The sequence below is a fragment of the Lepisma saccharinum genome, chromosome 11 (genome assembly GCF_977018435.1).
Source record: "Lepisma saccharinum chromosome 11, izLepSacc3.1, whole genome shotgun sequence".
NCBI classification, from domain to species: Eukaryota; Metazoa; Arthropoda; class Insecta; order Zygentoma; family Lepismatidae; genus Lepisma; species Lepisma saccharinum.
This window is the reverse complement of record NC_139239.1, coordinates 25,725,556-25,750,145: the sequence shown is the minus strand read 5'-3', so window position 1 is coordinate 25,750,145 and position 24,590 is coordinate 25,725,556. Positions and strand designations below refer to the sequence as shown.

Sequence of the window (24,590 nt, the reverse complement as noted above, 5' to 3'; positions counted from 1 at the left end):
GAAACTAACTGGAGGTTAAAGAACTTTGAGATGAGTGTTCTTACTGCTTGTTTAAATCATTTTAAGGTGTTCTTGAATCAATAACAACAGTCGCCATATTTGGAGAGGTGTGAAGTAATGCGTAATCAAGATGATAGTGTATTCATATTCAGAGTATCCTTACATTTCTCTCTCTCTCACTCTCTCCCCTCTCTCTGTCTCCCTGTCTGTCTCTTTCGCGCTATCTGTCCATCTCTCATTCTCTCTATCTATCCAATCTGTCTAACTCTCATTCTATCTCTTTCCCCCTTTCCCTTCCATAGCGTCTCTTTCGTGCTGTCCGTCCATCTGTCATTCTCTTCTGTTTGTGTGTGTGTGTCCGCGCGCGCGCGCTTATGTCTAGTAGTCCTCCTTTGTCCTACTATGTATAGTCTCTCTTTCCTCCTTCACTGTATATCCGTCTCATTAGCCCCGTCTATTTCGCTGCACTTTTTGACCACTCACGCGTCTAGTTGGTTACAAAGTGCATCACCGAGTCGCCTACTTCGTTGATTTGGTGCCACGTAGTGTATGTTGGTGTCTCCACCGTTTGCACTACGTTTTGGACCGGTGTACAGTGTGGTCATGTAGACATTGAAAGCAGCAGGCAGCATTTGTTGAATCTGAACTTGAACCCTTCTAAGCGTCTACTTGGTTGAACACAATTTCTTTTCACCAGCCTGACGCTGAGATGCACGTGCAATACACCTAGTGTCAAAAAACTAGACGGGGCTATTCTATCTCCGATTTTCTTTGTATTTTTCACTACCTCTGTACATGTGTCCGTTTTCCTTTGTTCTTTTCTCCCTTTATATGTCTCTGACTCCACTTCTCGTTGTCTTTCCCTGCCTGTCTTCGCCCTTCTCTCCATCTTATTTTCTTTGTCTCTCTTGTAGGAGATTCTCAGTCGAATCCGCTTGTCGACCAATGCAGCATATAGTTTTTACCCGTCAACTTCAACGTTGAAGTTGAGTCATTGCAATGCAAATCATGGAACAAACATAACTAGATAAATTCATCAAAAATCTCTCATGCTGATAATTGCAGAGACCTCAACCAAGAAGAATAGCTTACACTTTGGCGCTCCCTGTTAGGGATTCTGCTGTGTTGACCAGAAGGAATGGGCTTTCGTGGAAGTATCAGCGAAAGTCCGCGGATGGTCGTGCACTGCGCCGACTGAATAAATTTTCCTCCGCAGTGGAGCGTATAATGTGAAGCTCGGGAAATTGCGGCGCCGTGTTCCCCAGATAGAAGTACAGAAGCCCTTACAAGTTTCCTTGCATTACACAGTGGACCGGCAAAGGCAAGGGAAGTATTCAAGTACGGAAAATGTATTTTTCCTGGACGTATTCGATAAAAATTATGTGACCAAAGAAAATATTTGAAGCACTGAAGTTTGAGTGTTTAACTTCAGCCAAAAATATATTTTCCCGCCCATGTGCATAAGAGTGCAGATAACCCAGATTCCGTATGTGTATATTTCTTTTTCTTATCTCTAGAACCTCTCCGATGGGGTAGTAGTTAACAATGTCTCGGATGATGCGGAACCGAGAATTCCGTACCCGCATAAGGAACCAAGAATCGTGTACCCGGTCAGAAACCAAGAATAGGATACTCGGATCCGGAACCGAAAATTGGGTAACCGGAACAGATATTCTGGTAGCTTGATACGGAACCGAGACTCGGGTACCCAATTTCCGAAACCGAGAATCGGGACCCCGGATTCGGAACTAAGAATCGGTTCATCGGATTTGGAACTAAAATTCGGGTACTTGGATCCGAAACAGAGTATCGGGTACGCGGATTCGAAACCAAGGATCCGATATTCAACTCAGGAACGAAAAATCGAGTACATGGATCCGGAACCAAGAACCCGGAACCATTATTACCCATCCGTTGTGTATGTATGTATGTGTGTTTGTGTGTAATTTCATATTTGATATGGTCCCAGCAGTTTTAAATGTGCCGAATGCGTTCCAGTTTGGATTTGGTAGCTGCCTCAGTAACCCACACCCCCTATACGCCTTCATGGCGTGGTGCTAAGCACAGGGGAGCACTTTACCTTTTTAGCTGCCTCAGTAAGATGTAAATAGGATCAGCAGGGCAAGATTGGCGTCGGTTAGTGTTAGCATGTCTTACTCATGGGAAAAAAAAACAACATGCAAATGAAGTGAAGCTCTACCCTAGCCCAAACGCATTCGCTAAAGCATTCCTCCAAGCAACGATATTAAGAGGGAGGTCGTAACTCGGCGCTTCCCGCCGCCTGATACTCTTGGCTTCATGGCTAATTGAACTCGTGCAACGGTTCATTTGGATGTAAATTCCAAGTGTTTCTCGCCCAATTTAATTCTGTTGCAAGTAGCATGTAGTTTTCGAAATTTCTTCCACGCGGCAAGCGCGCGGAATACAAAATCAATAACGAAGCGTCCTTTTTTTTTTTCAATCACAAGAAAATAATTCGATTTCGCAGTATTTTTCCAACATTTTCGTTGGTCTCTTGATATTTGAATGCTTTTTTTAAAATTTGATTTTACTTAATTAGTTTTATTTAATGCAGAGAAATGAGTGTATGTTCCTACTATCAGCCCCACTGAATTTGCAGCAAACTTGACATGAATAGATTCGAATATTAGTAATATGGCGGTAAAATTGTTGAGTTACCATAGCAATGTCGACAGAAATTGTCACGATTTCCTGCCATTCTCAGCAGAAATTGTTTGGCATTATCGGCAGAAAATGTCAAGATTTCCTGAGATTCACGGCAGAAATTGTCAAGATTTCCTGGCATTCTCGGCAGAAATTGTCAAGATTTCCTGACATTCTCGGCAGAAATTGTCAAGATTTCCTGACATTCTCGGAAGAAATTGTCAAGATTTCCTGACATTCTCGGCAGAAATTGTCAAGATTTCGTGGCATTCTCGGTAGAAATTGTCAAGATTTTCTGGCATTCTCGGCAGAAATTGTCAAGATTTCCTGACATTCTCGGCAGAAATTGTCAAGATTTCGTGGCATTCTCGGCAGAAATTGTCAAGATTTCCTGACATTCTCGGCAGAAATTGTCAAGATTTCCTGGCATTCTCGACAGAAATTGTCAAGATTTCCTGGCATTCTCGACAGAAATTGTCAAGATTTCCTAACATTCTCGATAAAAATTGTCAAGATTTCGTGTCATTCTCGGCAGAAATTGTCAAGATTTCCTGACATTCTCGGCAGAAATTGTCAAGATTTCCTGACATTCTCGGCAGAAATTGTCAAGATTTCTGGCATTCTCGGCAGAAAGTGTCAAGATTTCCTGACATTCTCGGTAGAAATTGTCAAGATTTCCTGGCATTCTCGACAGAAATTGTCAAGATTTCCTGGCATTCTCGACAGAAATTGTCAAGATTTCCTGGCATTCTCGACAGAAATTGTCAAGATTTCCTGGCATTCTCGGCAGAAATTGTCAAGATTTCCTGACATTCTCGGCAGAAATTGTCAAGATTTCGTGGCATTCTCGACAGAAATTGTCAAGATTTCCTAGCATTCTCGACAGAAAATGTCAAGATTTCCTAATTTTCTTAAATTTTTTGCAAAGACAAATAGATTGTAAAAAGTAAGCTAATGATTAAATAAAATGATGATGACTTTACATTAGAGGCCTTCACGTAATGCAATCAAGCAATTGTCATCTGTTAATTAGAGGTCCTCCCCCAGGGACATGGCAGCATAACATATCTGCATGGTCCATAAGTGCATGAGATACAGTGGCATGCCCAAGATGGAGTGGTCCGGTATCCAAAAAATAAAAAGAACGCTCCATATGTTGGGGAAAATAGCAAAATATAGGACGCACTAGTAAAAAAGAAGATATGGAGATCATGTCAAATGGATGCACCATGGAGACTCATCACAGATATTAGGTGCTTCCAATACCAGTTCCGTTTACATGCATAGTCCCGTTTGATTCTCCCAACTACATGCTCTATGTTAGAGACTCGGCATCACTCTAAATCCCTTCTTACCACCATTCATACCGTTTAACTGTTGCCTTTTAGATGAAGGAAGTTGATTTCTGCCCTGTATTCCATTTTTACTAGAACATCATCTTCCATAAATTTGACGGTTTTCTTCACACACGGTTTAACCTGCAAAGATGCATAGGATCTCAAGGCATAGGGTAACTCAGTTTCAAAATATTATGATTCTATCTCAATTCCTTCTATGTCAGTGCGAGAACTTATTGGACGCCCCTCGGGAGATACAACAGTGCTTCTCATCTTCAACAGCACACAATCGCGAATTCTTATTACAAAGCTTTGTAATTTAAAATTCCTTAGCCATTCCCATGATCTTACAACCCAGAACCCCTTTGGAAGGAAGATACCTGGAAGGATTGTCCTGGCGTAAAACATTTTTCTTTTATACAGTAATTGCGCAGGCGATGCATGGAAGAGGGAAGACAGCAATTTCAAAGCACAAAGCGTTCCTTTGGGAGCACCTATTTGTAACTGATATTTGTAAAAGAGAGGGAAATGGTGGTCTGAAAAGGAAACATAAATGCTATTTTCATCATCCTAAATCCAAACTATAGGTGGATGGTTATTTTCTGTAATTAGCACGTTTCACACAATATCAGAAGCGATTGATTTTTTTATGTGAACTTTAATTCAAAGGCAGCGTTTGACAAAACTGTGTATTGCAGTAAATTCTAAAGGATGTTCTTATCAAGGGGTCCCGTGTTCAATACCTGATGGCGGCACATAGTGGTTCGGATCCCACTTTAAACTGTAGGCCCAGTCCCGATTATCCTTTCTGTACATAAAGTGGACTCAAAGCAACAAATAAATCTATCAATCAATCTACACGATGTTTATTTGTGTGTTGTTCGTATTGAAGTGCTTACGTTTCAACAGAATATTGTGAGGAAAGTGCTACGGTGTAAGGCCCGTGCTCAGGTCAGAAAGTAACAGACACTTAAGTGATGAACAGAGGTGCCTTCGGTTTGGTAACCAGTGATCGACAAATGTTGACAAAGTTTGTTTACGCTGAGTTCGGCTAATCGAAACTGGCCCTACAGTATAAAGTGGAACACAGAGGGTGACCTCCACCATTGCAACCGCGACCCCTTGATTACAGGCGACAGTGTAAACCACTACGCTGTATGCAGACGCATATCTCAAGATGTATTCTCAGATTCGTTCCCAACGAAAATGCCCGACCCTGTGGCCGAGTGGTTAGCACATAGCGCTGCGACGGCAAGGGTCCCGGGTTCGAATCCCGGTCGGGCTTGGTTGTTTGTGAATGTCCATTCATCAATTTCATCATTTCATCACTCATCCCCATCTTCGCAAATTAGCCAAGAGGCATAAAACGCGAAGTAAAATAAATTAAATCAATCAAATCAATGGAATCAAATCGTTCCCAACAAAGGAAACCGCAGACTTCCATGGTGGAGTTCGAAGCCAGAGGTTCCAGGTTCGAATCCCGTGTAAGACATGGATGGATGTATCATTGAGTTTGACCCATCATCCTTTTCATCAGTTTATAATCCATCCTCATCGTCGCGAATAACCCTAGTAAGTAGAAAAGCAATGTAAAATGACCAAAATAGAAATACAAAATAGAACAAGGGATTTTCCTTCCCGTGTGAGAATATATAATTATTCAGATTTTCAACCGAATTTTGAAGCGGGAAAACGGTACTTCTGGTACTGACATGTCAACCCTTCGCTGAAAACTCAATTAACCTGAAACCAGATGTGCAAGTAAGTTCCTTTCTCCTAAATATTAAACATTTGTTTCTATCCCTATTATAACGAAACCATTTGAATTTAGTTTGATTCCCGGGGTGAGAAATCTATGAAAATTTCCCGTTGATCTTTCTATATAAGCGGCTCTGGAGTTCACCCAGTCTCTTCTCCCCAGGGAAGAGGGTAAGGTGGAAGTTGCGCAGCCCCGTTCATATCATCTCCACTACGACGGGGACCCAAAATGTGTTTGCCCTACTTCCAAACTCTTCTGGCACGGTGCAATGCACAGGAGTGGAAAGATGAAGAAATTTGGCAAGTTCAAGTTGGAAAGTGGTACATGAACACTGCCGTACGCAGAGGCGAGCTGGTGGAGCTGCAGTCCCCTCTGAAATTTTGAGAAAATCAATATTTTCAAATTAAATCAGAAAGTCTGGGTAAAACCGATGTGGTGTAATGACCTCCGATGTTCGTCTTTGAACAACTTTTAAAACAAAGGTCGAAAGTGGTAATTACCAAATGTTTTATTTTGTAGCTGCCCCCTCTAGAAAGCGTCTATGTAGTATCCATCTTTACAATTACAGCCCCCTTCCAAAAAAAAATAATCGTGCGTACCAAGGTGGATTGATTCAAATCAGGTGATTTTTTTTTTAAAAAAATCAGATTTAAATCACCTTATTTATTTTTTAAAAAAATCACTGATTTAAATCACTTTAATTAAATATTTTTTTGTAGACATCAGAATCACTTATAGTGAAAATACATTAATCTCGTAATCATTTAATAGTGTTTATTAGGCTCTAAGAAAGGAAAAACAGAGGAAAAAAAATATATGTACTGATGGTGTGAAATGTAATGTGTAAATTGTAAACACACTTAAATTTATCTTGATTTAAAATTCAGTAATTTTTATAGTAGAAAATAGCAACCATTTTGTTAAGAAAAATGTACATGTTAAATCGTAAAAAGTGTCATTATCATTAAACTGTAAATAAAAATGACAGCTGATATTTTGCAAAGTACGAAAATACCAAAATTCAGCTACAAAGTCTTTAAAACATATTTTAAGTTACACTTGTAGAATACATCCAGAATGTTTTATTTTACTGGAAGAAAAATGACTGAAATTATGTATTAGAGTTTCATTAACACACTCGACAAACATTTACATAATACGTTCATATGTACAGCATCAGAAATCTAAAAGTTTGCGTATAATTTATTTTTTATTTGCTTTAATCAAAATTTTCAAATATTTCACAGGGTCGTTTACTAGAAAAGGCCTTTCTATAAAAAAACATATACCTATATGTATAGTGCCAAAAACATGCCAGCAATTTTAAGCATGTTTTTTAAAAGAATAAAAAAATCGATCTAAATCAAAAAAAATCCGACTTAAATAAAAAAAGAATAATCATAAATGATTTTTTTAAAATAAAAATCATGATTTTTATGCACACTGGTGCGTACGCTAGTGTACGTGAATGTTTAATTAGGTTCATAAGCTAACTAGCAGCATGGCGAGAGTGTGCAAGTAATTGTCAAGAGCTATTTTTATCGGCATAAACATCAACATAAACGGATATAACAACCTGGCCGATATTCGTCTATATATTCGCCTAGTATCCAAAGTAATAATAATAATTATTGATTTGATTTGATATTTGTAATGTAACGTCGCTTGTCTGTCACATTTAGCTACGTTGAGGATGACTGGTGATACGATTAAATTGATGAAGAGAGAGACACAAACAACGCTCATGCCCATGCCGAGATTCGAACCCGAGACCTTTATCATCGTAGCGCGCTGTGCTAACCACTTCGCCAGAAAAGTCGGCGTTAATAATTATTTTTATACCACCAACACGGTTGTATTTCTGGACAGGTAACCAATTAGAAGAGAAAATCGGAGTGTGGGATGTTGGTATACGTATTGTTCTGATTTTCCGTCGGTTTTTTTTTTGCCACTTTTGGTTAATCGTGACGATGGGGATAAATGACGATTAGAAACTTATCAATAAACATTTAAAGGAACGCCAAGGCCACTCAATGACTCGAATCCGGAACCTTCGATGGCAAAATCCTGAGTCGACCACTCGAACCGAGCAGCATTATTTTATATATATATATATATATATATATATATATATATATATATATATATATATATATATATATATATATATATATATATATATATATATATAAAGTATCTGCATGTTGGGTTGTACAAGTTTGCTGAATTTTAGCATAGACCCATTGCTGATCCACACATATTTTCAAGCTGAGTTAGTGCCTGTGTAGTGTGTACCTCAAGAACAAGAATATTTGGAATCTATGTGCAGTCACTTTATGAGCTACCGCGAAGGTTTTTCCACCCATCTGCGTGCGGACTCAGGCCATTGTCGAACTTCCTCCTCTATTTGTAAACTTGTGGCGTGTTAAGCGTGCATAGAGACATTGAATTTTCATTTGTCGTAAAATGTCTTAAGATTTAGGAACCCAGAGGGCAAGAAACCACTGTTCTTCGCTGTTTCATGTGTATGTAGGAGGCGCCATCTTCAAAATGACAAAAATGATTGTGTGAAGCCAATGATGTATATATGGCTAGATAGCTAAATCCGCCTCCGCAACGGTCGTGGGTGAAGCCACTCGTGCGCGCAGCCATGTACGGCAGGAATGATTGGCTCCATTGGCAGCTATGATTACGAATGTTAATTTCTAGTTTTTTTACAGTTTTTGTGTTGGAAAAAATTTTGTAACGATGAAAAATGAATTCGTAACACATTGTGAGTTGCTTTTATGCAATAAAATTCATTCACTGGTATTAAATTAATGGAAAGTCAGGCAAAAATACTTCGCGTACCATGTAAAGTGTCGATTTCTTCGAACCCCTGGCTTATTGCAACATAAACAAGGACGTATTTAGAGGGTTCGGACCCCCCCCCAAAAAAAAGACTTATCGAGTACTAATGCGCAAATGTGCTTGTTTATTTATTTATTTCCACCGAACTTGCTGGAAGGCAAGGATTATATTGCTATTATACAGCTTTGTATGACAGTACCAAAGAAGATTTAGGCACACCACTATTTATAATAATGTTCATATATTCACGAACTTTACATTTCGTTAATTGGATCTAACATACGTTTCTTTTGCTTTTCAATGAATATTCCATTCTGTATCTTTTTTTTAAAAAAATATTCCATTCTTTATTTTATTGTTGCTTGCCAGAAAAGTTGCTATTACATAAGTTTTGTTGATCGTTACTATGCGCTCGCTAGATATTGAATACAAGCTGTTACATCTCTATTCATAAATCTATACTTTTTATCTCTTCATGTAATAATAACAATACAAGATTAATTTATTTACACATAATTCTGAGTACAGCTATAAATAATATTAACGTATAATTTTATATATTATTGTTATTATTATTATTTCTGAATCACTTGGTTCAGACTAGTGCCTCCCCGTTGGCGCAATGGTAGCGTCGTCGCCTTGTAATCAAGGGGCCCCGGTTTCAATACCCGGAGGAGGCACTTAGTGGTTCGGATCCCACTTTAAATTTAGGTCCATTCCCAATTAGCCTTACTGTGCATAAAGGGGACTTAAAACACGAACTCAACTTAGTTCAGACCCTCAGTCTCTGAAATATATTTCTGGATGCGTGTCTGAACATAAATTATACCATTCAGTTCGTTTAATTTATTAATAAATAATAATGAAACGTTTGTAATGTTAACGGGTTTTGCACATCTAAAATTATTTGAAATTGCACAAACTACATGTTAATTTGACATTTTCCAAAGAAAGAACCTCCCTTGCCTTTTTAAAAGAGGTTTTAACAGACAATTCAGCGGTTTTTTAAACTGCGCAGCAACTATGAAAAACGTAACCACATTTCTTCCTGTTAAAAATGAAATAATTACGTAAGTTGCATTTTGTTTGATAAGTTAACCGACTATTCCAGGGGCTATCAAACTGCGTAGCAGTTATGAAAGAAATATGTCGTCATGAAAAAATTCCATGCCATGATTTAAAAAGAAATGCTTGTTTTCCTTGACTTTTTTTTATAAGAAGTTAAGAGATAATTCTGGGGGTTTTCAAACTGTGTTAAGGCTAAACCTCGATCTCAAGTGAAGTGTGTTGGTGTGGTTGAATTGTTGTTTTTAAGTCCACTTTATGCACAGTAAGGCTAATCGAGACTGGGTCTACAGTTTAAGGTGGAATCCGAACCACTATGTGCCTCCTCCGGGTATCGAACCCGGGACCTCTTGATTACAAGGCGGCGACGCTACCACTGCGCCATCGGGGAGGCTGCAGTGTGTTGGGAAATATTAATAACATATACGTGGTTTGTTCCCAGAAGCCGCAACTTCATATAAATATTTGGGAAAGGGGGGTGGGGGTGGGGTGGAAGCAAGATTGACAATATTTTTTACGCATAATGTATATACTTCTTGAGGAATTGAGAGGGGGGAAGAAAGTGCCTCACCCTCCTAAGTCAGCGCCTATGCTTGTCCCACAAATAATATAAAACTTTAAAAATATGTAGAGCGAAACACGAACTGGCTTCCTTTCAAACATTCTCACATTTCTAGTAACATGTACATAAAATAGTTAATTATTTCACAGTAGAAATGTAGGTACACAATTAATAAATACATATCTGTGAAAGGAAACATCCGACTCTGGCTTTTCCAGAGCGCAGTTATATGCGCTGCAAGAAATAACCATAATTACGGTTACCGCGCATGCAGCCAACGGGTTCTTGCCGTACACGAATACCTGTGTGGCTTCACTCGTTCGCGGCGAGTCAGCTATCTACCTATTTATATATCATTGTGTGAAGCTCACTTCATCAGTGTTGCAGCCTTGAGGTTGTTTTGTAAATACAGCTCATGTAAATTTGAGCTGCTGTTTACAGTCTGTTCTGTAATTTTTGTAGGAACTTTTAATGTTTTCATTCGACTCTACCTCGAATGATTGTTTTTTCCACGTCATCTCGCAATCGCCCAAAGAGGTAAAAGAAAAAGTGACGTAGAATGAACACAATGCCAGCAATGGCGACAGGTTTGGACTCTTAATACAATCCGGCGTTCGTAACACCACTGACGTTGCAGTAAGCTGGAAATGAATATTAACGAAGCTTCCCATCCGCATAGTGTCATTCTCGCGTTGTGTGTACCACGCTCCGCGGACTTCACATTCTCAATATGAGCAATTACGTATTCTCCCGACATTGTTGAACGAAACGGTTCCATTGTTTTTGCTTTCACTGCATGAAATATAGAATCGCTGCTGCATCGGATTACGGGACGTGACGTGGATATCCAAGTTGATGATACAGCCCCCCTCACACACGCGCCTATATCATACTCTGCTTTGATGCTGCGGATAATGGGCAAATAAAACTTCGTACTTCGTTTACGTTATTGCGTTGTTTTTTCATATTTGTTCAAACAGGGTAGAGAATTGTCGAAACTTGGTGAAAACATAGCCTCGACCAGGGCTCGAATGTAGTCTGACCAGACACATACATTCAAAAAAGAGGACAGAGCACGGCGATCAAGGAGGACAAAGTCATAAAAGAAGAGGACACCGCAAAAAATTGCAACACATTTGCTATTACTCATAATTCAAGCAATATAAAAAAATCTTACCAACATTTTGCTCACAGATACTTTTCAGGTGATCTCCTTCAATAACTTCCTTTTACCTTTAAGCAACGAAAGCAATCTCCTAATCAGTTATTTAACAAATGACAAAGAATATGTAACAATTAAGATTTGCTTTATTTAAAAAAAAAAACGAATTAAAATTTTAGGTAGTTTAGATTGGGTAGAGAAATATGATTTTAATGCCACGAGCATTTCTAGCACTCTTTCAACAGCACGGGAAAGTGACAGCCACTTTACACTTTACCTCATATTCGTTTCTGGATATTTTCTTGCAAGATCATTGTTGAAATTACACTTTCGCTTCGTTATTTCATGAAAGTAAATATTACTAAATAATCAAAACTTTCACTACGCGTTTCTGTATCGCCTATGTGTAACTCGAAAAGGAACTGGCCGACCTTCGTGGTAGAGTGGTTAAAACACCGCGCCACAACGCTAGTGGTCGCGGATTCGAATCCCGGCCTTGGCATGGGTGTTCTTTGTGAGTGTCCCTTCATCATATCATCGCTCACCCAACTTCGCGATTAGCCAAAAGTGCCAGAAAATCTAAGTAAAATGAACCTTAGAAGGGCCCTCAATTGGAACATTTTTTTTGTTACAATGATGCAAAATGTTTTTTCAAGATTTGTTCAAATTCGCACAGTAGTTAGCACAAGCTCTTTTTGTGAGAATTAAATAAGTTCACATTCATTGCCTATTTTAACGTCTTTTTTTAATTTTAGGGTGTCTTTTTTTTAATTTTAGGTGTCTTTTTAAGTGCCTATTTTCATCATGTTGGTGCCTATTTTAGAGATTTTTAGTGCCTATAAATCTGCACCCTACTAATGACTCAGTCGGGAGAGTGATCGTGTTCAATTCCCAGATGCTAGGTGAGCATTGCTCAAATACTTAACGCGCCCCAAGTGATATGATGATCTTTATGTGTGGAAGCATTCTCTATGCAGCACATTTGCTATTGTATTTCCAAAAAAGGAGGACATTTATGGATTTCTAAAAAATCCGCCCGGACACCGGACAGCCACCTAAAAAGGAGAACATGTCCAGATAAAAGAGGACGTCTGGTCACCATACCCGAATCCTTTATTTTTCGATATGTTTCTCCTTTGCAGATGGAGAATAGAGAGAGGATCATACCCAGAAATTTTACTTTTCGCGTATCCGTTGTTACTTTTCTTTATAATAGAGTCCAAAGAGGAGGATGGAAAGTGAGGGATTAACCTCCATCAGACTTCCTGAGCACGGCCCTAGAAAGGCAAAAAAGATATCCAACTTTGATCACTTCTTGGAACATGAAACAATTCTATTTTAAATGTGAATATCCATAGTAGTTTGCCATGAAATACGAATATAATTAGATTACTGATTCGATATTTCTTTACCCAATAATCAGTTTATCCTATAAGGAAATTCTTTTCAATAGTATCACTTCCAGTATTGTCCTAATATTTCTGTTCATTAGATCATAATGTTGTTAAAGTGTGCTGTGATGTTGTACACATAACAGTTTATATGCTTTTTTATTATTATTTTACATCACTTTTCTGCGATTTTGGCTAATCGCGACGATAAATATGAATGATGAGATGAATTTGATAAAGGGAAACTCACACAGACAATACCCATGCTCAGGATTCGAACTTGGTATCTTCGGTGATGAGATCGAAAGTTGACTAAGTGCTCTTGACCACCAGATGACATCTTTTTTTTTTTTTTTTTTTTTTTTTTGCAGTGTGTGTGTGTATGCATGTGTGTTTGTGTGTTCTATACAGATTACAAATCAAAGTATATAAAAATAGCCAAATTTAATATGACTAAAATATTATAATGTAAAATAAATGGTGTACATAATATGATACGTGCTTATTATAATATACAAGTATATGTGTACTACCTGATTAATTTTTTTTTAAATTATTATATTTCAAATTTGATCAATTTTACTTTTTAGCAATATTAAGAATAGGTTTCTTTTTCTTACAGGCAGTTATAAATAGCACAATCACTCCCAATATGACGTTCACCAAAACATCTCAGAAATTTGGCCAGTGGTCGGATGTTCGGGCTAACACGGTATATGGGCTGGGATTTTCTTCAGAAGCTGAATTGAATAAGGTATGATTTGTTGTTGTTGTTATTACAGAAAACCTTTATTTAGTGTAGAATGTGATGTATTTGGTAGTTCGATTTATTATTGTTTCTTTTAAACGATTGATATTTCATACTATGTATTAATACAGTTTTTGAAATCTACCTAGATTGTTGTTCACATGGGAAAACGTCTTAGCAAAGGGTTGTTTTGGGTAAAAACCTATTTAAATAGGTTAAAAGGTAATGAATGAATCCACATGGAAATAAAAAAAGATCCAAAATGTCATCGATGAATAATGGCCAGCCATTTCTTCTTCCTAGGATGGTGGTGTATTAGATTTTATTATCCAAATGTAGTTTCCTTAAATTTTAACCTATTTTTAACCATGTTTTCACTTGAGATAACATGTTGCTAAGAAGCTCTTATGTCCATGAAGAAGGATTTAAGAAGATATAAAAATTGAGAAAAACAAGTAGGTGTATGCTGTAACTTTTATCCAGGTTAATGCTATCATTTTATATGACTTTAATTAATGTACTCTAAAAAGATTGTCAGGCATAATATCTGTAAAAAAGCACTCTTCTAAAATAAAGTAGAAGTAGTAGGAGAGTCTGAATTTTAAGATAGATTTTAGAATGGACAAATTGAATTGTGAAACTATAGTTTTTCAATTATGCACATGTCTCCAAAATCTACACAAGAAAGGGATTACTGTACTAACATCATGCTCCATCATGGGTCCCTGTTCTACAGAGATATTGGAAACAATTTATTTTTTTGCAGATGATATTGTTCCTTTCCTAATATGTAGTGACTGTGCCTGACTTTCCAGAAGAAGATCCAGATAACCATGGTCATCATTAGGGCTCGGAATTTGAGGAAAAATCCTTTTATTTCCTAGTGTCCCAAGACGAGGCCCAACATAATATATGTTCATTTTGGGTCATTGTAGGCCAGAAAAAGGTGGGTTTTATTTGTCCTTTTTCGGCGTTTTTTGGCTTATTGGTCCTATTTTCGCTTTTTTTTAAAAGTCTTAATCGCTTTTTTTTTGCAACTTCACCTTCTTTCGATTACGTTTTTACTGCCCATTCTCAATTCGAATCATCATCAGTTCCTCACCTCTTAAACATCCTTTCTGTAGTAAAGAAATTATGTATATAATTTTTTAACTATCCCTGAAACGAGATAAAACATTTTTGGACTGAAAGAAGATGCATTTCATTCATATAGTTTTTTCGCACTGTATGTTCCATACCACCAGAATTTTTTATTTTTTTATTCATTAAATATGTAATTAAAACTGAAGTTATTAATTAATTTGGATCACATTTATACATCCTTTTTTTCCGTTTTTAGGTCCTTTTTTTTATTTTTTGTCTTTTTTTGGCAAATTATGGATCTTCAACTTCCGAGCCCTAATCATACCCCACTGATTTCAACCCAATAGAGCATGCTTAAAATACTTCTGGAGATGTCTAGCTGTGAGGAGATTGCCACCTGGAACCATTCCTGAGAACTGAAACACTTGGCGTGTGGCATTAGTGGCAAGCCCTGCCTCAGAAACTGCTGATCAGTCTTGTTCTGAGTATGCCAAACCAGCTTCAGTCATACACATCTATTAGAAGAGGGCATAGTCCATATTGATGGCAGGCACTCTGTTTCAGAGTCAGAAGATTGGTAACCAGATTATATGTCTGTATTACTGTATGTACTCATCCACGATTATACCACTCTACATATGTATGTGCAAGTTCTGCTATTGTTGTTACGTTTTTGGAGACACGTGAACATATGTAGATAATATTGTACACTTCAATTTGCAGTAGAAAATGTATATTGATCAATATTTCTTACTCCATTCCGAAAACCTGAACATTCTCCACTCGGTTTTGCAGTTTATCGAGAAGTTCCAGGAGGTGAAAGAAGCAACAAGGCAGGCGGCAGCGAAAGCAACGACTAATGGCACAACTTCAACACCTGTAACAAGTGCGAATGCTTCACCAATCACCACTAGAGCATGTCCACCTCGACCGGCAGCAACAGGGCCCCCACTGCCACCCGGGGGGCCTCCTTCCATTTGTGAGCCAGCTCCTGAAGCAAGTCACAATGCAGTGGACCATCCTCCCCCACTCACCAACTCAACAGATGCTTCCAACTCCAACCTGCTCAAGAGCTCCCTTGTGGCCCATCAAAGAAGCCAGTCTCTCTCTGGCCTCCAGGTAAGTGGTTCGACAGAGAGGATTTTTTTGTTAGGAGAAAAACATTTTTCTTCATAGCTTTTCCATCAACTTGGAAACCCACAGAGATTTTCGAGAGTTTTTTTTCTCAGTTTAATTTTATGCAAATACCAGCACGTGGGAAAATAATGTTCAAAGTTTATTTCTGTCTCTCTACTTTGGAAAGAGTTGTGATCAGTAGCTGCAGTTGGATGCCAAAACTAGGGCAAGGACAGTTTATTTTCTCTTGGTAGCTTAGCAAGCCACAGTTGTGGTGGGGGGCAGGGGAGACTGCCCCCTAATTGTCGCCACTGGTTGCAATATTGACTGCATTTCTAGTTAACTTGAACAAACACTTTGTCTTCTATACTTATTACCCCACATTCACTCAGGCAAACTAAAGTGTAATGATTGGTTTGTAGTTTGTACTGACCCAAAATATCAGTGAATGTTCATAGCAATGTACAGGGTGCTCAGTTGTTTGTAGCAGACTGTGAACTTGTATCAATCAATTACCATCGTGAGGAAAATGGTAAGTTACGAATGAGTAGCGTAACCTGGTCCTGGAAACCTACAACAGTGACTGGGAGTCTGTCATGTTGACCACATGGGTCACCCCATAACTGGTTGGATGATCGCCCACCTCGGCAGGTGGGAGTGAGGTCAGCAGTCGGTAATTAGGCCCTGGCCTTCACATGCTGTTGCACCACAGGTTATTATTATTTTTTTATTTTTTTACTTATTGCTTGCATTGTAGAATTCCCTTTGTAGTTTATGGTTGTTACAGATTTTTAAAACACTTTTTGATGTAACGTTTCAAAGAACACACACTCCCTTCATTAAACAATTATTTTTACTTTGATTAAAACTAAAAATGGATCAAATCAAACTAAGTGTGCTGAGAGGAGCATGTGTTCTCCTGAAATGATACACCAAAAACTGTTTAAATACCTGTAACAACAGTAAACTACAAGAAGAAGAATACATCCTATAAACTAACTAACTCTCTAGTATTCTTAAACCCGAAGGCTTATGGCTGCAACAACGCAAGCCTTCCATCTGTCCCTATCCTGGGCAAGATCAATCCATTCTTTTCCATCCTTACCAAATTCCTTTAGGTCCACCTCAACGTTATCCTGCCATTTTCATCTTGGCCTTCCTACAGGTCTCTTACCATCAGGTTTTCCAACAAGAATCCTGTAAACTATTCTTTCCTCTCCCATTCGTGCCACATGGCCTGCCCATCTAAGTCTTCTTGATTTAATTATTATAATAATATCTGGACATGAATGCATATTATGCAGTTATAAATTTTAATAAACATGAAAATTTTGGATGCGAGTGCCCCCCCCCCCTGGTCAAGGTACGCCTATGCATGTCATCCTTTTGTGTTCTAAAAAAATGGGGAAAAGGCAAACAACATTTCATTTCATTCAAATCAAATAATCACGATTTTTATTAACAGTATGTGGCAGGAATGGTAACAACAGATTTAGGGGGAGGGGCAAGAAGAACATAACCTATATTTGATACAAATAATATACACAAGTGTAGATGAGTTTTGGAGGGGGACAAAATACCTTGACCCCTGTCCCCCAAAGTTGGCTCTATGTTGTTGTAATTTAGCTTAATATGGCCCAAAATATGTTTATCATGACCACAATATGATCTAAAGCTAAAATACCATAAAAATATGCATTTATATTAGGAATGAAATAGGCCAGGATAAAATTATGACGTCATAAAAATCCAACCATTAGAATTGAGTATCTTTTCATATTTCTTAGAAAATTTTCTCTTACTTGTGACAAGTTGCTGTTTATAATATTATTGAATACTTATATTTGTATTTCTCTTATTTTAGTTTTCTTTCCTGCCACTTTTATTTAATCATGACATTCAAGATTTATGATGATTAGATGAAAAATATATTCATGATTGGGGACCTAACCCTCGAAACAGATGAGCAAAGGGAAAATAGATTGATTTAAAATAATTTACACTGTATATTACATGTATTTCCATTCAGTTCACAAACGATTGTCCACAGAATGTTTTAAAAATAAGTAATTAGTTGGAACATACAAGCGAGATCCAAAATCCTCTTTACTCAAGTCAATGTACCTTGATTATGCAAATTAAAAGTGATAAAGCATTGATGATCCAATATGTATATCATGTCTGTAATGTTTGCTATTAAAAGAATAAACATAAGAAACTGTTTGCTGTAAAATTGCATTTTTTGACTTGAAGTGTCATACTGCCGCAAAGAAAATTAAACAACTTTCCAAGTTTCCTTTTTAGTTAGTTTGTTTTAATATAATTTTAGTTAAGTAACAAGCACACACACACACTCGCACAGAAACATATCAGTTTAAGAAAAAGCATTACAAATTGTTATCTGAGTGTCTGTTCTTTTCCAGCCATCTGAAAGCCCAAAACATCAGCCAAAACCCCCGGGGGAGAAGCAACCACCACCTCCTGCCGTGCCAAATCTGCCACCTGGTTCTGTGGAAGGACAGCTCAAGTATGAAAATGATCGACTGAAACTAGCTCTTGCCCAAAGGTTTGTAGCATCTTCTTTCATTAAAGATTAGCTTGTTCTCCATTGTTTCTAAGTAGTTCTAGAAAAGGTTTACTTCATTATTATATATACACAACCTTTGTTCAATAAATACGGTGAATGAATTGCTGGTGTGCGGTTTAGTTGGTACTACTGGTTGACGGTCAGGTCAGTGAACCCCAAGGTCTGTCAGTCATCGTTCGCGAAGCCATGTGGTTGTCCAGACGTGCAGTTTGTGTGTACGCGTTGTGGAAGTAAGGTGCAGTACAGCGATGCTGTTATGGGTGAAATGGAGCAACGTGCGAACGTGAAATTCTGCTCCAAACTTGAGAAAACACCGAGGGAATGTCACAACATGCTCCGCCAGGCTTTTGGAAAAAGTGTGTGTACGAGTGGTACAAGTGCTTCCGTCTGGGTCACCAAAATCCAAAAAGGTTAGGTGTGAAAAGTTGCGCATCAAGACAATGCTGATTACCTTTTTTGATGCTGGAGGGATCATTCATAAAGAATACCTGCCAGAAGGCACGACATTGAATGTGGCCACATATGTGAACATTTTGGATTGCCTCCTGAAGATAATCAGACCTGTGCACCCCCAGTATACTGAAAATGGATCCTGGTATCTGCTGTACGATAACGCACGCCTCCATGCCGCCATAACCGTGCAGCAGTTCCTGGCACGTAAGGAGGTTGTTCTACTCCATCACCCCCCTTATTCACCAGATCTGGCCCCTTCCGATTATTTCCTTTTCCCTCTCTTTAAGAAACACTTAAAAGAACAACGGTTTTCGGACATTGCCGACATCCAACGCAATGTGAATGCTGAACTCAACCACATCCCACAGGCTGCCTTCGCCCAAAGTATGCGAGACCTCTACACGCGTTCTCAGAATTGCATTACCATTGGAGGTGATTATTTTGAAGGATAATAAGCTGTATTCCTGCATACATGTACCATCTTTCCTGCAAATAAATCATGAAATCATTCATTCAATCTTTCACCATATTTATTGAACACAGGTTGTATATTTCCAATATATATATATTATATAAAGAAATTTTCAGTACACCAGAAGCCATTATAAACTAAGTAGTGTTAAGCAAAAAAAAAAGTGCCAAGATTGAACAGAATTCAGTGTCGCAATGGCAATGCGTAGGCACATTTTTTTGTAGGGTAATGGTAGTAACTAATAAGGGCTGAAGATATCTGTTTGGTTTGAGATGTTGTTAATCTGACTATGCAATAAGGATCTGTGTGGCTGAGAGTATGAAAGTTACAGTATGAGAAGTTTCCTTGTTCAGTGTTTTATTTCCAGGCACTGAGGGGAAAGTTTGTGAAGTCGGATGCTATAGCTTAACTTTCCATTGATGGTCTTGCATAGCAATTTAATATATCAAGTGTATCTACAAAATTGTGGGGTCCATAATTAAATGTCAGTCATAAAATAAGTAAAGAAAAGAAACTCTTTTTTATTTTTTTATTGTAAGTTTATGTTACTTCCATGTGGTTTCAGTTTGTCCATTTCTTGCCATATACAACCAGAAATATCAAATGTGACTCCTGCAGTACTCATGTTTGACACATGTTTCAAACATACGCATATTTTTTTTTTTAGATGTATTTCAAACATGTTTTATTGACTGGTGTATGGATGAAATATTTCTGTCCCTATATAGAATACAGGGTGTCCAAAAGTTATTCACCAGATAACAGAATGAAATATATTTACCATAGAAAGCACACTGTTCAAACATATCAAGGTAATTGTTTGATATAACTCTTTTCTCACTGAAGAAGAACATGGCAATCACGTGGCCATATACTAGATTGCACCACACATTTATCTCAGGGCTGTATTGTACGTACATGTTCCCGAACAACATGAGGATTCTGATAATCCCATACTCTGCAGTTGTGCCTATGAAACATGCAGGGTCAAGAACTCAAGACTGAAAGCACATGTCCATACAATTGGCATTTAACGGCAGAATTGTCCAGATGCACACACATGTCCATGCAAGGACTAGAAAGACTGTGCCACCATCTCCAATGACATCACCATGCTTCAGAGTAAAATTTAATTTTAAACTGCCATTATGAGCACTGCTGCATGTAAACAATGATATCTACAGTAGATACCACGTTTTACATGAAATTGAATGTACATGGCCATGCACAGTTTGTCACATTTTTTATTAACAACCTCCTCATTCTCCTCATTCCTAGTCGGTGGTACACATTCCGGGTCATTATGGGAATCATATACACTTTCTAACTTGTTCTCATCTTTGCTGTTGCCTCCATACTCACAAACTTTCTGACACATGTTGCAATTAAGTAACGGCCGTTTCACCGCCATCTTTGCTAGTTACCATACTTTACATGCAACAACTGGTAGATGCCATAACTTTCAACTCTGCCATCTGTTGATGAAACGAAACACTTTGAGTAGGATTCAACTCCATTTACGATGGACTACACCTTGCACATTTTAACTCCAAAGACCAAAATGTCACTTACCATCTTTTACACCCGAGCCCTTCAATTAATACTTTTGAAACTAGCTAATTTCTGTAGATAGTGGAGATGGAAAGTGTGATGTTTTATCTCTCTTAATCCTCTTCTTATTTCTTCTCTCAACCTCCCTTTTCCTCTTTCTTCTCACGAAGATGTGATGAAAGAGGGTCTCTGTCTGGCAAGTCATCCCTCTTTTAATTCTCTTCCTCTTCCTTCCTTCTTCTCTCTACTTCCTCCTCTATCTTCCTATCTTTCTGCTTCTGCCTTCCTATCGCTTAGCTTGTTTGGATCTTTTCGATGTAATATAAAATCTTCTATTGATTGCTGTTACTCCAATCTCGTAATACCTGGTCTCGCTCTTCTCTTCTGCATTTACTGCTTCTTCTCTACTTAGTGATCTTGTGGGTCTAACCATTTGGAACATCTCTCCTCTATCTTTAACATACTGATAATGTGCGAATTGCTCACAATCTAATATCAACTAAAGGTTAAAAGATTAAAAATCAGTAACTTACGTGTGTGAGCATGAGATTGGTCAAACATCGTTACGAAGGTTATACTACCTCCTTCTTCAGGTTAATGCAATGTTTTCAGACACCTGACATGGTGCCTCGTCGAGAAAGTGTTCGTTGAGGATTTAGGTCAAAAGGTATAGGAAAGAACGCTTATTAAAAAGATTATGTAAAATATAAAGGGTGCGGCAGAAATAGTTAGACGATGTTTTTTTCCAAATTATTACTTTAATGAACTTTTATTAAAAAAACATTTATATGCCAAGAATTTACATACAAAAGCATTACATATGGTAATTACTTCTTGAAAATTATTTCACTGAGGTGTGCACCATGGGTAGTCAAACAGATCTCTGCACGTCGCCTCAGCACACTCACAGCTCGTTGCACCATGTTGAGCGGGGTTTGTTGGATTGCAAGTTGAATTGAGTCACACAAATCCTGTAATGTTGCAGGTTTATTTGGATACACTACTTGCTTCAAGTAACCCCATAGGAAGAAGTCACATGTCGATAGATCCGGCGAGTGTGCAAGCCAAGGAACATTGCCGCGACGAGAGATAACTCTTCCAGGAAACATCCTCCCAAGAATGTTGATTGAAGCATTTGCTGTGTGTGACGTGGCTCCGTCTTGTTGAAACCACACCCGTGTAAGGCGACGCCGTCTCAGTTCTGGGAGAACGAAGTTTTCGAGCATGGCCACATATCGAGCGCACGTGACAGTTACAGTGTCACCATCCTCGTTCTCGAAAAAGTGTGGTCCAATAATTCCATCAAAAGAGACACCTCACCATACTGTTACTTTAGGGCTATGAAGGGGCAGGCACTTCATGCAGCAACCTTGGATTTTTGTTTGCCCAGTAATGGCAATTATGCTTATTCACACAACCATTAATGTGGAAATGAGCCTCGTCTGACATGATTAACCTGTGCAGAAAGTTAGGGTTCTCATTAGTCATTTGTAACACCCAATTACAGAAGTGAACGCGTTCATTGAAATCTTGAGGGAGTAACTTGTGAATCATCTGAATTTTGAATGGGTGGAAGTGTAGGTCCTGGTGTAATATTCGCCGCACACTCCTATCTGAAATGCCAAGTGAAACAGCATGCCTACGAGCTGAACGCCTCGGACTTTGTTCCAATGCCTCTCGAACCATCTCTATGTTTCCTGGTGTCCTCACTGTACGATGACGACCTGGGGATTTCTTTGATGTTGCAGATGCCGAAGCTCGGAAATTCTTCACCCAATTAAGAATAGTTTGTCGTGTCGGTACTTGTCCATTTCTACCAATGTTAAAATGACGCCTGAACTTACGCTGTGTAATTGTTGCAGAGTCTTTGTTCTTCAAAAAACACTCCACAGCGAAAGCGCGATGTTCGTTCGGCCAACGCTCCATGTCTACTGACGGAAGGATTACGTAATACTTAAAATACGGTGCATGCGCAATGAACATTCGACCAAAACTACATGCATACAAAATGCTTAGAACCACTTTACAAAACAAAACCAACAATGAACACTTTATTTATCGGGATACGTTTCTATGTTCATTTTACATCGTCTAACTATTTCTGCCGCACCCTTTACATACTTAAACCACGGAATACTCTATTAAAACAAAAGAACGTTCAAAGTTGTTGAAGGCAAACTGCCGATCGGTGCTCGGCCAAGGTAAACAGCAGTTAGTGACTGTTCTGTGCTTTTTCTCATTGTTTGTACAGTGTCAAGTGGCAGTATTGTTGTTTTGTAGCATTATTTTTGTGTGATATTGTTGCTGTGTGTGGCCTCTAAACAAGTAAAATGGGTAAGAAATGTGACTTGTCACCACGTAAGCAAGGCAAAATTCTCACTTTGCACAGCGAAGGTAAATCTCTCGGGGAGATCAGTGGAATACTCATAATCCACCATTCAACAGCAGGAAGAGTAATTCACAAGCTAGACCAGCATAACAAATGGTCACTTCGGCAACAGTGTGGTAGAAAAAGGCAAACATCACCTAGAGCAGATCGGAAAATGAAAACAGCAGCACTGCAGAATCAAGGAATGAGTTCCCGCCAACTCACTTCTGTAATTAGTTGATGCACGAAATATGTTCAAATTCTGGTACGTAAAGTTCTTACAACAGCTAGAGACTACTTTTCTAGAGAAAATATGGACTACTTTGTTTTCCAGGACGATAATGCTTCATGTCACCGAGATAAAATCTTCAGTACGTGGTTCAAGGACATGATTATTTCGAGATACTTGTGGCCTCCAAACTCGCCTGACATGAATCCCATTGAAAATTTGTGGGCCATTATGAGCAGAAGACTGCATAACAAGACATTCTCGAATAGGAGGGAACTCATGGAACAGATAATCCAGGTTTGGTTCCATGAAATCGAGGTTACACTTTGCCATAACCTTGTAACCAGCATTCCTCGACAATTGGCTGCACTGTAAAACGCCCATGATGGTCATACAACATACTATTTTGCTGTGTTGTACTCTCGATGTTCGTTCACAATATGTCTTACTCTTAAGATTTCTATTTTTTTTTTGTTTTGTGTTATTCTTATTGTTTCCTTGACTTTCTACAAAGACTTTTTTATAGAAACACATACACAGCTAAGTTATATATGCATATAAATTCATTATAGTCATGTCAATAAGCTGAAACTGTGGCATATGTAGTTAAGGTTGGGCTGCTCATTATGAATATGCATTGTAATGTTATCAGGAATTCATGTACAAAATCATTTTGGTTAATGAATCTTGTGAAAACCATATCCGAACAAGTGTTGCTATTTTTTCTTTATAGAGTGTAGTATTACCAGTGGATTTCTCTTCTTTAAGGGTTCAATGTTTATTCCTTCACATGCTAAATCGTAATTACCTTGTAATATTTCCGTCTCTTCTTGAGTGGCTACTTCTACAATTAAAACATTTCTTGTCCTTCTGCTGTTAGTGATTCTTATTTTGTCTTTTTCTGGTTTTACTTTGTCTGTCAGTACGTCATGAATCTGTGTTGGTACTTTATCATTAGCTGTCGAGAATAGGGTTGGTGGTTTGTGTATTGGTAGTCCCTCCCTTGCTGCACCTGCGTACATAGTTCTCCCTTTATCCTCATCAGGGTTCTCCTCCCCCCCTTTCTTGCTGTTTTTGTAGGTGGACATTAATTGCTCCGAGTGTTTCGCATTCCGTTCTTAAGTCCTCATTAAGCCTGAATTTTTTAGATAAGTTCCATTAATAGAGATTTGGATATTACCATAATCTTTTCT

General features: G+C 38.3%; 1 protein-coding gene across 5 annotated transcripts in view; it reads left to right on the top strand.

Annotated features, from left to right (window-relative positions):
- homer (protein) overlaps nucleotides 1-24,590 on the top strand; it is a 427,795-nt gene that overhangs the window by 373,762 nt on the left and 29,443 nt on the right. For all 5 annotated transcript variants that reach the window (XM_083130836.1, XM_083130833.1, XM_083130835.1 and 2 more), the window contains exons 3-5: nucleotides 13,413-13,544; nucleotides 15,417-15,740; nucleotides 18,161-18,303. In XM_083130836.1, the coding sequence (XP_082986962.1) occupies nucleotides 13,413-13,544; nucleotides 15,417-15,740; nucleotides 18,161-18,303 (599 nt within the window). The remainder of the gene's footprint in view (nucleotides 1-13,412; nucleotides 13,545-15,416; nucleotides 15,741-18,160; nucleotides 18,304-24,590) is intronic.